Consider the following 14146-nt stretch of genomic DNA (forward strand, 5'->3'; position numbering starts at 1 on the left):
TATGTGTTTTTTGTTTGTTTCGTACATCTTTTCATGAATAGGAATAATGTGTACTGCATACTCAGTTGCTCACCGCGTCACATCAAGATTAGTCTAATTACTACCGTAGTTTTTGGACTATAAGCCACAACTTTTGTCACACGCTTTCAACCCTGTGGCTTATACAATGATGCGGCTAATTTATGCATTTTTTCTAACTGCTGCCAGGGGTGCTCGAGCAGAAAAAGTAAGAGTGAAACAGTGGAATATATGTGTTGAGGAAGACACAAGTTTAATGTAACTTTGTGCGTTGTGCATGCCTAAAATGAGCATGAACAGACCCTCATCATGGAAAATACAAGAAGTCTCAGTATCAGTGACTTTTACCGGTATGTTATTTTTAACCAGCTCTGTTAGTTACTACCGTATTGCTGCTGTGGCTGTACTGCCGCGTCAGAGGCGCTGTTTGGAAAGAAATGCTAAGGTATATTATTAAACCTTTGAAAACTCTTTCTGTGTACCGTCTTTCTTTGTAAATATCTCATGTTTCAATGTGGGCACATGCGGCTTATAGTCAGGTGCGGCTTATGTATGTACAAAATGCCTTTTCCTTTAGAAATGTACTGGGTGCGGCTTATAATCAGGTGCGCTTTATAATCCGGAATTTACAGTACATTACATGATTGATTAGTCAACTAAAGAATGAAAAACAGACACAACAGAATTCAGAAGCAACCTAGCCTCTAGTATAGAATATCTAATAAAATCTCGAGTAATAAAATCTAAGAAAATCTTAGTGTGAAAATGAATTTGTTGCAGTAGATAGCAACATTGCTACCTAGCAGCTATCGCAGTGTTGCTATTTTGCGCCAACGGCATGGCTAGCTCAAAGTCAGAAGTATACCAACATGGTTGATTGTACCAAAGTATAGAATATCTATTCAAATATTCAATGCCATCAGTATGAAAATGTATTTGTTGTAGTCGGAAGCAAAATTGCTACCTAGCAGCTAGCATCAGTGTTGCTATTATGCGCCAATGGCATGGCTAGCTCTACAGCAAGCTTTTACCAACAACATGGTTGATTGTATCAAAGTATAGAATATCTAATAAAATCTTCAGTGTCAGTTGTGTGATTTAGTGTATTTGTTATGGTATACAGAAGCAACAATATTAGCTTCTAGCATCTGTGTTATTTTTGCTCTGTAACAGCTAGCCAAGTTATTTACAAACAACTCCAAACATGAAATTGCATCAAATTACAGTATAAAACATCTCACCAAAACATTTATGTATTTCTCTTTTCTTTGCCGAGGTTGCTATTGCTGCAACCATTATTGCTGAGGGGGCGGAGCATGTAGAACTCGTGTTGTGTAGGGAGGTCGCAGGTCTATCAGAGTGAGTGAGGCCATTGTTTGTGGCCCTACCCCTAAAGTTTATGGAGAATTGGGACACTTGTTGATTCTTGTTAATGCGCAAATCTAGGCCTAAGAAACGAGACAAGATGTTTTTGACATTACAACTTGAAACTATCAAATCTTGGTCGCTGTATAAATGTAACACATTACAATACATACCGGTCATCTAAATATTTTCCTCATACAAACTGAATAGGAAATTTGTTCGTCTGTGCCCCCCAAAAACAACAAAAACATTATATAGACATATATTATAACAATGTCTCATTGTCTGTATTGACAATGAGATTGATAACACCCTGCCGACAAGCAGAGAATGGAATTATTAGCGTTGACCCGATGCAGTCCTATTAGTATCTGCTCCTGTTAAAGAGAGCGTGTCCACTTGTATTTGTTCTGGACAGAGCTCTAAAGCTTGCTCTCACATGGAAACACTGAATGTGAAATGATAACATCCATGTGAATGTGAGGAATGCGCCCTTTTCTGAGAGTAGATCAACAGAAATGTGAGGTGCTTTTCTCTTTGCCTGAGGTACAAACACAAATGTAAAACCTGACAATCAACTGGACAATCTGGATCATTGCCAGTGTCTTTTATACACTTCCTGACCCTTCTGCGTCAATCGGGTTCTTTTTGACAGCACATGAACTAAACACTTTCGATGCAAGCCCAGCCACTATTGCTGGGATCCCTTTTAGAAAAGTTTCAGGTGGTAACACGATAAAGGCGGATGCAGTTTAGGTGCTTAAATTAGGCTGGCGAACTTGCGCCTCAGTGCACAAAACAGAGCTGGAGTTGATTGGGGCATGTGTGAACAACATGGCCTCGAGTTATATCCTCATGTTTGGTAATCTGCCTGTGGCAATGAGGATTTAAGTTTATTGAAAGCCGCCTTTCTGATGAGAATCAGATGTTTTGGACAGCGCGACTGGGACTGAATGGGAACCAAGACAATCTGCTCTGCTAATTGAGCTCCGATGTGGTTTTCCAGTTTGTCCAATAGGAAATAGAAATGATCATGAGGGTCAGCAAAAAAAAAATTATAATAATAATTCAGATATATATTTTTTCCCCTCTAAATATATTAGACATGTTTGAAGGTTGTGAATGAAAACGACCAAAGACTAAGAACTCTGTAGGACTGAATCATGGAGATTTAGCGTTGCACAGTTTTTCACTTTTTTTTTTTTTTTTGGTGTGGTTAAAAGGATGCCCGATTGCCCGGTGACACACTGGGGCGTTGGATTTTTCAGTTGGACGTGTGCATTCAGCGGTCCACAGAAATGGCAAAATAGTACGGAAGCGTAGAGCTGCCAATGTGAAGTAAACATTTTTGGCTGGCGAGTATGTTCGAACATACTTGCAAATATGTTCGAACATACTCGCGAATATGCTCGAACATAGTCGCAAATACGTTGGAACATACTCGCAAATACGTTCGAACATAGTCGCAAACATGTTCGAACGTACTTGTAGGCTACGTGCTACAAAGTTAGCATACCTTCCCATAATGCCACGGGGTATTATTTGCGCATGCGCGAGTGAAAACAAAACCCCCATTTTTTTTGGGCATTTGGGCCACATTACCAATTCATTAGAAAATTAAGTAGACAAAAAAAAGTGTTCATTCGTAACTTTTATGATTTATTATGTCTGCTGTGTACTGCCGTGGCATTATGGGAAGGTATGCTAACTTTGTAGCATGTAGCCTACATGTATGTTCGAACGGATTTGCGAGTATGTTCGAACATATCTGCGAATATGTTCGAAAATACTCGCCAGCCAAAAATGTTTACTCCACATTGGCAGCTCTACGCTTCCATAAAATAGCTTCATCTGTAAAGTTTTTAGGTTCATCTTGCAATTCCACCTGAAAGCTCAGTATCCCTCACTTTTTGTGAGTGTAGTGTGGTGATACAGGAATCTACTTCCTTGTGTACACTCACATTCTTCTCATTCTGTTTTTACGTTCCCATTGTTGCTCCTTCTTTTGTAATGAATGCTTCAAAACAAAAACAGCCAAAAGACACATATTGACTTGTAAACAGTAAGGATATAACAAATCTCCGCTTATAGCTCAGTTTGTCTGAGTGAAATGTTTTATCTTGGACAAGTAAATGCCACATGAAAGGGTTTGAGATACATGACAATGGGAAATTCTGCAAGCATTTTAAGTCATAGCAGCTTGAAGTTGGGCTTGTTTGTTTTAAACAACAACAACTAATATTGAATTAGACGTGTGGTTTGGCAGGACGAAATAATTTAGCCTTTTACATGGACCGCAGCATTAAGGCAGAGTTCTGAAGTCACGCTCCATGATCAATTATCTGATTGTAAATGCTATTCATTCATCTATTGTCTGATCGTAGTGTGTGGTCATTATCTGACTGTAAATTTTCACTCGGATACAGAAAACCTAACTGAGATTCCTTTCTCTATGGACACAGGCTTATTGTTAGATTATTCTGGTTAACACTTATTTTAACATGCACAAAAGGTTGGATTTAAGAAAAAAATCCAAAATGGGAATTATGCCCTGCAGTGTGAACAATAGATTGATTTGCAAACAATATTTGTGAGATATGGGACTTTCTTGTCTCCGAAAAAGTCTTTCATCTGTGAGTTAAGCTTGGCAGCGAGGTCTGCTTCTGAATCCACGTGTTTTGAATACCTCGTAGTGGAATCAGTCTGTTTTATTCCAACATTATCCTCACGCTCTCCTTTTCAAGCCAATTGTTGAATGCTTTATCTGTGTTCTCGCTAGTTAATTAGGTCGATCGCATCAGTGGTTAATTAAGGTAATGCCAACGTCCGTCATCTTAGAAATTTCCATTTATATAGTATGGTTGCGCAGAACACCTTTGACTTCATTTAGTTCCTCGTTTAATATGTTCTATGCAGCCCCACTAGTCTAAATACAGTATTTTGGTTCATATTGCGTTAGTGGAATGTGAGTTACGCAGCAAATCCAGCAGTTTTTATCAATATCGGAAGGCGGCCATTTTGCCACTTGCTGTCGACTGAAGATGACATCAGTGTTCAGGTCTCATGTAACACCAATCACAGTGCAGCTTCAGAAAACAGCTGAGCTGTGATTGGTCGTTTCCTGCGCCCTGAGCAACTGTGATGTCATCTTCAGTCGACAGCAAGTGGCAAAATGGCCGACCCTGGAGATGGATAAAAACGGCTGGATTTTGCAAATGTCGTATTAATCAGAATGTTATGTTTAGACTCATATATAACATATTGTCAAGAAATGTTTAAGGTTGACTTCCACTTTAAAGGTTACTTGGATGCGGTTATCGAAGCTGCTTTATAATGGCCACCATTAAAAGGGAGTCAATAAAACGAGTGACCTGCTTAGAAGATACAAAGAACAAACATGTTTTATGAAAATTAGATGGTTTTATCTTGGGAGCAATGTCAAAATCACAATTGCCACATACTCATTTCAGTCTAATGTGTGTTTGTGCCTTATTAAAAAGGAAATAGTCTGAATATTTTTAAGTACTGTCTATATTTAGCCTAAATGCTGTGCAGATAAATTGGAGTATCTTTGGAGTAAAGCTTCAGAAAATCAAAGTGTCTAAAACGGACTTAAATGAGCCAGATATTGATCTGCAAACATCCTTTTGTGAGCTCAGGTCCTCTTAAGTATCAGCCACATCGCTTATGCTTCCACCATTTGCTCACAAAATGGAGATAAGTCAGGCTTTATCTCTTCACAGCACAGCATCAGTACACCAAGCATTAGATAGCAGAACTTTTGCTGTCTGTATATGCACTTTGTCACGTTCTTTTACCTTATATGCCCATTATCTAATCCATGAACCGTCAACGCGGCGCACCAAAACAAATACTGAAAACATTTTATGACAGCATTATGTTTCTTTTATTTGTTTGGCTGCTCTGCTATCCACTGCTCTGCTCCTTTTGTTTTGACTAATATCAGAGTCATATACTTCTCAACAGAAATTGACAACACAAATCCACCTCAGAGGTTCACAACTTGGCAAACAAGAGATGGAAAGTGAGACTATCCTCGCTTTATTTTTTTCATTCAAAGTCTGTGGACTGTTCTTTAGTACTCTATTTGATTTGTGGATGATTTTAATTACTGTATTTTCCGCACTATAAGGCGCACCTAAAAGCCTTCAATTTTTTGCAAAAGCTGACCATGCGCCTTATAATCCAGTGCGCCTTATATATGGATCAATATTGAGCTGCAACAGGTCTCGCTGTCAATACGCTATCGGTGACCCTGCGCAGAAGATCCCGCCATCTTGGATCGCTAGCTAATACTAATACTTTACCTCAGAGAAAATAATAAACAGCTGTTTATTCATTTTGGAGTGAATGGAGTTGTCAGAAATGTGGTTTGTAATCTATGAATAAAGTTTGACTGACCTATCTGACTGTTTTGTTGACATTCCCTTTAGCGCAGCACCATCTAATGGGTGCATAACGTAACCCCAGCCTCTACTGTAGCGCCTTATGTATGGAAAAAGTTGTAAAGTATGTCATTCATTGAAGGTGCGCCTTATAATGCGGAAAATACGGTATATAGATTTTTTATTAAATGCTTGCCATGATGTTTTGTTTTGTTTTTTTATCTTGTGCACAATAAGTACACAAAATTTAAAACGAATATCAAAAACTAATAAAAACTGAACTAAAACGGAGCATTAAAATAATAATCTAAAACTAATAGACTAACAAACCTGCTCTGGAAACTAATTTAAAAAAAAAAAAAAAAACACAAAACAAAATAAAATCTAACTATAATGCAAATTCCAAACCTATTACAACCCCGGTTGTGACGTGAGTGTAATCATTGACTCATGTGTTTGTCGACTTGATTGCTACCCTCAATGAGATGTTTATACCTCCCTCCATCATTTACTTCATTATGTGCTTCCTTTCCTCTTCCTTAATTATCCTTCATCTTCACATTGTGTATGCGACACGTTCCCTTGAATTACTAAGCAACCGTATTGGTGACGGTATTTGAACGCTCCGCAGAGGGCTGCTGAAGTGAAAACCGCGAGGATGGAGGGCATTTACGAACAAAGGCTATCCCACGAGGACAAGCTAGTCTTGAAAAGTGTGAATGAGACAATTACGATGACACGAGTGGATGAACAAATTGTTTATTCAAACCAAATACCTCAGAGCGGTGTAGCAATTATCACTTCATTTACTATGTGTGCTCTTGCACTTTCCTGCTAGATGGCAGTGATTGTCTTGTTGTGAAATATTTCTTATGTTTAATACAGACCACTGATTCTATTTGAATGTTATGTGACTGCTCAAGAATGATAATTTACATGCTATGGTTCCTGTGCCGCTAATTTAATCGGATCTGCCCATTCAACAAAGCTCATTGCAGCTCTGCTTACCTTTTAGCGTTGAGATAATAGCAGGGGTGGGATATATGTGAGGAATTTGGTTATTTCTGCATGATTGTCTCTGCATGACTAAAAAGTGTAGTCCAGCCATTGCTTGAAAGTGGCTATGGATCTTCACCCAACCTTACTGACTATTGTATTGGTAGAGAATCTCAGAGTGGGGGCAGTTATGTAAAAATGTTGTTGTGTAACCACTGGCGGGGATAACAAAATACCTACTTTTGTCAGCCGACTTTTTGTAAACAATTAATTTAAAAGTTAATGTATAATTTTCTGTTCCTTTTAATACAAAGAAATGATTCAGTGGCGAAATGAGAAAGAATTGACAATCATAAATGCATTATTGGACTAAATTCCTTTGTGCGTCTGTCTGACTTCCTCTTCCTGCTGCGTTATGTGACTGAACCTTGTTAACTCTGCCTAGCGACAGGAAAAATAATTCCATCGAAGTTGCTGCATTTATAATATAAGATAGGGCTAGATTTGATTGATATTTCACTTTTCATTTATAAGGATTTTTTTAAACAAATTTTCCTTTTTCATTTGTACGTTTTATGTTTTATTCATTCCATTTTTTTTATGTGCACTTCAACCTGTGAAAATTCTGCACAACAGTTTTGATTTAAAATTGAAAATATTTTACAGGTCATTTTTATATTTTTACAGGTTGAAGTGGACATGAGAATGGATGTGCATAGGATTTTTTGTGATCATGGTTGGTCAGAGTTTTCAGACATTTAGCAAAGTTACATATATTCCAGGGTGACATGTGGGACAAAACACCATCAATCAAATCAAAGATTTTGTTTTTTGTTCTGACTGATGCTGTAGCTGGAAATGGTATAGACGTCAGCATCAAACATTATGATATCGTTCATTATCAAGGAGTTTTTGAGGGGGGAAAAGTGTCCATAATGGCAAAATATGTCATTTAATCCGTAGGCTGCCCATGTAGCACTCATGTTGGTGTCATGATCCTTATTTGTTTAGTGTCGGATTTAGTTTTGCTTCATTTTATGTCTTGGTTTCTTGTGGTTCATGTCTTTCTCGTTATGGTTTTGTGTCCACCTGTTTGTCAGCCCCTGTGTCGACCAATCAGCTCCCTCAGCCACTTGTGTTGTGTCCAGGTGTTGCTAATTGTCTCGTTACTTTGCTTGTATTTAGTTCCTGGTTTGTGTTCACTTGTTGGACCATTTCGTTTGCTGTCACCACTTATACTGGTAATCCTGTCTGTTTTGTCGAGTCTATTAAATATTGTGTGAGCAAACCTGTCTTCCTGGACGTCTTTCTGCATTTGGGTCCACAACCAACACCAACACCTTGACAGCTGGTTGTGTTAGAGAATAAAACAAAAAGGTAATTTACCAGTGAATAGCAAAATCAACTAAACTAAAAATTTCACAGTCATCCTTTCCCTGTTTATTTTTTTTAAGTGGAGCAATTTATTTTAATCATTGTAATGATTAGCGCTTTCATCAAATGAAAATAAATTTAAAAAAACAAATTTGAGTATTTTTTTTTTTTAAAGATATTATGAAGGAAAGAAATTGACTAAATTATATGAATGAACTTTCCTGTTTTTTTGTTTTTTTAAATCTCACTGCACATGACGTCGCGTCAATGTGTTGGGTCGAATATCACACGTAGGCAATGAATCGAGACTATATGTGTCGGCAAGCCGCGGGTGACGTCAGAAGGTAGCGAGCGCGTCTCTCCTCTGGGAGGGCGGAGAAGAGTGTGGTAGTGACGTCAGTGCAGCAGCATCAGCATCACTCAAAACCTCACAGAAAAGTCACCTCACATCGAACCAGTGCGCAACTCGGCCCGACAAGCGAGCAACCAACCAGCAGCCGCTGCCAGCCCGCCGCGTCTCTTGGGGCCGCTTGCGTGCGTCTCCTCAGCGGCTACATGAGGAGCTAAAGGCGCCCGAACAAACGCGGACTCTTGTTTTTTTTTTTGGGCAGAGGATCGATTTGTCCACCAAACAACGCATCCATGGATGTTGTTAAAAAGCAAAGTGCTCTTCTTCACGTCGCCTGCATTCTATTAAGTAAGTGACAAGTTGAATCAATCTCCTAAATCGGAAACTTTTCTCTGTTCAAGAGTTGCTTTTAATTCATCTTATTTTGCATTTTAAATATGAAAATTCATTTTTCATGTGCACCTTTAAACATATTTGCATTTATTTAAAAAAAAAAAATCTGAAGTGGCAAGACTTAACAGAAAGTTCAAAATTGGAGGGAAGCTGATTAACACGAAAAAAACGTGTTTTTAAACTTCCAAACTTTTTTTAGTCTGACATAAATTAAGACTAGTATATATGTACAAATATTGTGTATAGTTTATATGTACTACTGACATACTGTGTGCATGTATGCATGTTTATTTAAGGATTTGATTAGATTTTTTTTAGACCTTTTTTGCATTGGCTTTTTTTGTTTTTTTTTTTTCAACTAAGTAATCAGTACATTTTAATCTGAACCATTGATCTAAAAATCAATATAGTGGATGAACAAATAATCTCTTTGCCCTGCATTCAATCCACAAAATCCTTATAGTTATGTTTTGTTTTTGTTTTTTTATGCCAGCTGCTATCCACACCGGCTCAAGTCATATGATCGGGGTGTTGTTTCATGCATGCTTGCTTATTAGCATTGTTGTTTTAAAGTGTTTTTTGAAGTGTTTTGCACAAAGGTCGCTCGATCTTGAACGGCTGGAGCTCAATTTCACATTTCCAGTTCTTTATGCAGGCCACTTGTTTCTGAGCAGCTCTCCAGTGCTCCGTTGTGCAGGATTCATCCTCTAGTGGTACTGAACACCCCCACGACACCCCCCCAATGCATGCAGAAGCCCTAATCGTCGTCAAAGGATGGAAAACATCTCTCTTAACAATTATCCTTCCCTTCTATATAGAGAGGAAACTTATAGTTTAGCTTTACATATATTATATCAGTATAGTGAATAAGTAAACGGCCACATGTAAGAAAACTTAATGTATTAATTTCACCGTTACAAGTTGGCTGTTTGTTTTGAAGTGGTTGTGAATCATCGCTGCTACTGGCTTTCTGTTTGCTTTTCTGATCAGCACAATTTGGAGTACGTAGCAGCCTTTGTTGGACCTGAGACAAATTGCATCATTCAACATGACAGAACAGGAGAGCGTGGTCAAAAATGCATTAGCTCCATTAATGCAGCAGGCTTTGCTGCACCTTTACAGTGGAATTTTCATTGGAATTCCTCCCTCGGCTGCAAACTATGAAAAATATATCAAATATTACCATGTATTGCTGTATGTTCATATACAGTATAGTATTTGAAGTTTAAATTTCGACACGCCGGCATCAGACAAACAAAACTGTCACAAATCATTTTTTTTCTTTTTTAAATCTCTTGAGTAAAACATGATACTAATATTTTAACAAGCTACAAGAAGTCCAAGTGCAACTCCCTGCTATTTTGTGTCAGTACTCCGCTGTGTCTGGCCTCAATGAACAATAAAACCACATGATGGATGTCTGTTTTGCTCCTCTTGGATGTCATTCTTCTGCTCCTTTTGCACCGGGCTTGACAGCAGCTGTATCACTGATTCGTTCCCAATTGAATTTAAAAACAAAACCAACATACATTTAACTAACTAAATGCTTTGTTGACGTAACTGTAATACTCACAGACTATAGTTATGTCCAAACATGCATAACAATGTGAACGTTTTTGGCAAGATTGAGTTCTTATAACGACAAAATGGAGTGCAATACTTAACGGTAACCAGCAGAGGGCAGTGTAGCTTGTCTCAACATATTTGCCTGCTGAAAAAGTTGCGTTTTTATGGCACCAGCTAGCCACACGTTGATGCTACCACTGATCTGTATATAACATAATATATACAGATCAGTGGATGCTACCAGCTAGCCTTCAATTCATGCTACAGCTCTCCATAACATTTAATCAGCTACAGCACTAACTGCCATGCTTAAATGTGTGGGTAAGTTTTACTTTTTTTTTTTTATATACCCATTTAAATGTAATGCTGTGAAAAACGGATTGAAAGAGACTCACTCACTGACCTGTATATATTACTGTATAGCCAATAATAGCCAAGACTTTTGAAGGCGTGAGACCGCCATATTACTACTCCCAAGAAACACTTCTCAGAATATGATCCTATACTTTTACCGTATCGAAACTGGAGAACATTTAAGCCAGTACTTAGTAGAAACAGCATGATTCGTGATGTTTTAAAATTATTAATCATAAACAAGAGGACTTCAGACATTTTACAACTTGCCTTTCAATTAAACTTGCCATGTTGAGGTTGCCTCAAATATGCTGAGAGGCTCCAGCACAGCCGTGACCCTAATGAGGATACACAGTGTAGAAGATGGATGTCCTTATTGGGTGAACATGACCTCATTTGGCCATACGTGAGAAAATGGTACCCATAATACCTCCCATGAATGTTATCTGACACTAAAAGTCAGCTGGGACTTGCAGTCAATGACATAGAATGTTGTAGTAGTGTGATAGTTAGTGAATGTGTTCACATTTTCAATAGCACACTGTTTCGCTGATATCTTGTTTTGAATGGCCATTGACATTCAACCCAACCATCTACACAACCATCTACACCGACTCAGAGATGTTATTACACACATTTACTTCACTTTCTGTCTCAATAGAGCTGTAAAAGAAAAAAAAACTTTTCAAAAATGTCTAAGTACACAAATTATCCAATTTGTTGTTCATTTGTAACATGAATACCAAGCGTGGTCATTTCCAAGGAAGAGTATACGTCTCTACTTTGCATGATTTGGAGGCTTTCCCTGCAATATGCATCACTGAAAGTGGCTGCCTGAGCCTCGCCCTGTCAGCGTTTGTCTGGCCCGCTCACTTTCTCGGCGCTCACTCTCTCACGCTTCCAAAAAAGCAGCAGTAACATAAGTGCACGAGAGCAAAGTGGCTGGGTGGGAGCCAGCTTTATGTTGCAGATGAAAGCGGCGCTTCCAGAGCAAGCAGGAAGATGCGTCGCTCCCCGCGTGAGTCACGCACTTGAACGACCTTTCGGTTATTCTGATCGTTAGGAGCAAAGTTATAGGGATGAGTAGACGTTTTATTTTGAAAGTATCACACAACCTGAGTCTGTTCAGGTTGTACTTTGGACTTGTGAGTTTGAGAAGCGGGAAGACCATGCACATATCTTTTTCCAGTTCACCAAGCAGCAAATCTAACAATTAATTGGTGTCTCCAGTAAATGTGATGAGATCATTTTCTGTTCACAATAACACAATTTGGGCAAATATTTAAAAGTTGGAACCAGTCTTGATGGCTGATGTGTTCATTGAAGCCTGCTGACAATTGGCATGGGGATGTTATTTATTCTCATATTCCATCACAGAAACTTCTGAAGCCTGATAAATGTCCTGACATCATTTCAGTCTTAACATGAGATCGAACAAGGCGCATGGAACAAACATGAAATGTTTCTAATTTAGCAACTTCCACGTGCGCAACTCTCTGGAGTGACTAAACAACTTGCAATGAAAACAATCTGTTTTCATCAGGAAGCACATATGCACAAGGCACTAACACAGTGGCCAATGTCAAGGGTTCCACAGCCGCATGATGTGTCACAAGACTTGAGCGCACGTCAGTTCAACGCCGCATCACGTTGTGGCCAAGGTATTTAAAAGCTTTTCCTTTTAAATAGGAAATAGACACGCTCGTTCAAGCATGTTGAAGCGCAAGCAGTGATTCACACTTGGGACACGCCGTGGACATTGGTTGGTCACAAAATGATATTCTAATCTAACTTCAGAACTAGAATTAGGATGGATTAACAGCGCCCAATTCTCATTTAATGCCGATATTGATCTGCAAATTCATGCTGCTCTCTAATTGTATCATGTTGTGTGGAGCGAGGATGTGGTGGATGGACCCAAAGGCGGAGAAACCGGGCAGGGAGAAAGGCAGGTAGAAGAGTAACTTTATTGACTGAACAAAGGAATGAATGGAACGTGAGAAGACTTGACATGATGATTGAACTGAATGTGGAGACTGGGAAAGACGTGGACAGACTTGGCAGGACTGACTTGGCAGGACGTGGCAGGACATGAAGAGACATGGCTTGAGTAGACGTGGACGAGAGAATACTTGGGAGAACACTTGGCTTGGGGACTGGACTGGACTGGACTGGACTGGACTGGACAATGCTCCCACGACGCGTGAACAAACACCACTCACTAAATACAACACTAACAAGACACCAACAAGACACACCTGGGAAACACAGCAGGCAGAGGGCACTAATTAGGTACACATATGGGGAGGGGAGACACACACAGGTGGACGAGGTTAACTATTAGGGATGTAACAATAAGGGCAATATCGTGGTATTGTGATATTAAAACTGCCACAATATCGTCGTCGTCATGTTCACAATATTTAAAAGCAACACATCTGTTAAAAAAGTCAGGTTGATTTCCATTTGTGCAGTTCTAGCACCCTCTAGTGGCTATTTTATTAGTGCAATTTAATTTTCATTAGGAATGTTTTGGCCTTCTATGTTTAAAATCTGCTAATTGTCAAACAAAGGGGAACCTAATTTGCTTGTGAAGCGATCAATGTGTGCTTCTATTAGCAAGTAAGAGCCTCACTGTTGTTATTAGAGATTGTGGGTGGTTTATATGCATTGCTGTTATGTACAAAAGCACAATATTGTGCTTTTTTTTTTTAGTATGAGCTTTTTTTTTTTTTTTTTTTTTACAATATTGTGATCTTTTTTAAATATCGCCACCGCCCCCACAATATCGTGATAATTATCGTATAGTGACCTTCATATCGTGATCATATCGTATCGTGATGTTTGGATATCGTTACATCCCTATTAACTATGACGAGACTTTAAGGGAGACAAAACCGGACAAAAGACAACATAAACACCCAAAAGTAAAGAGAAACCCGACCCCACAAAACTAAAACATGACAAATTGAAAGATATCCGACATATATTCGATTTTTAGCTGCAATTGGTAGAAGTCTGATCAGAATCCATGTGTTTTTTTCCCCTTCCTGTTGCCAGGGCCACTTGAGAGAAGAAAAAAAAAAAAGGAAATTGTGTTAGGTGAACCATGCAATGTAAATCCAGCCTCAGAGACTTAATTGTGGTATGAATGATTGGCAAGGACGCCGCTGTTTACTGTCAGTCAATCACATTTAATTCCTGCACAACTGCAGTTCTCTCAAGCGTCGCGCTAATTGGTAACATTCGAATCAACCACTGCATTGTGTTGTCCAGCATAACTGCTCGAGCACACGAACCACACTAGTGGGCTGTAAAAAACAAT

General features: G+C 38.8%; 1 protein-coding gene across 2 annotated transcripts in view; it reads left to right on the forward strand.

The window, feature by feature from the left end:
- Positions 1 to 8597: 8597 nt before the first annotated feature.
- Positions 8598 to 14146, forward strand: part of ltk (leukocyte receptor tyrosine kinase) — a 53717-nt gene continuing 48168 nt past the window's right edge. Inside the window, exon 1 of one of the 2 annotated variants that reach the window (XM_077538662.1) lies at positions 8598 to 8856. In XM_077538662.1, the coding sequence (XP_077394788.1) occupies positions 8802 to 8856 (55 nt within the window). In that variant the 5' untranslated portion in view covers positions 8598 to 8801. Of the gene's footprint in view, positions 8857 to 10721; positions 10789 to 14146 lie in introns of those variants that run through there. The other variant, XM_077538663.1, reaches the window with a different exon arrangement.

The sequence above is a fragment of the Festucalex cinctus genome, chromosome 12 (genome assembly GCF_051991245.1).
Source record: "Festucalex cinctus isolate MCC-2025b chromosome 12, RoL_Fcin_1.0, whole genome shotgun sequence".
NCBI lineage: Eukaryota > Metazoa > Chordata > Actinopteri > Syngnathiformes > Syngnathidae > Festucalex > Festucalex cinctus.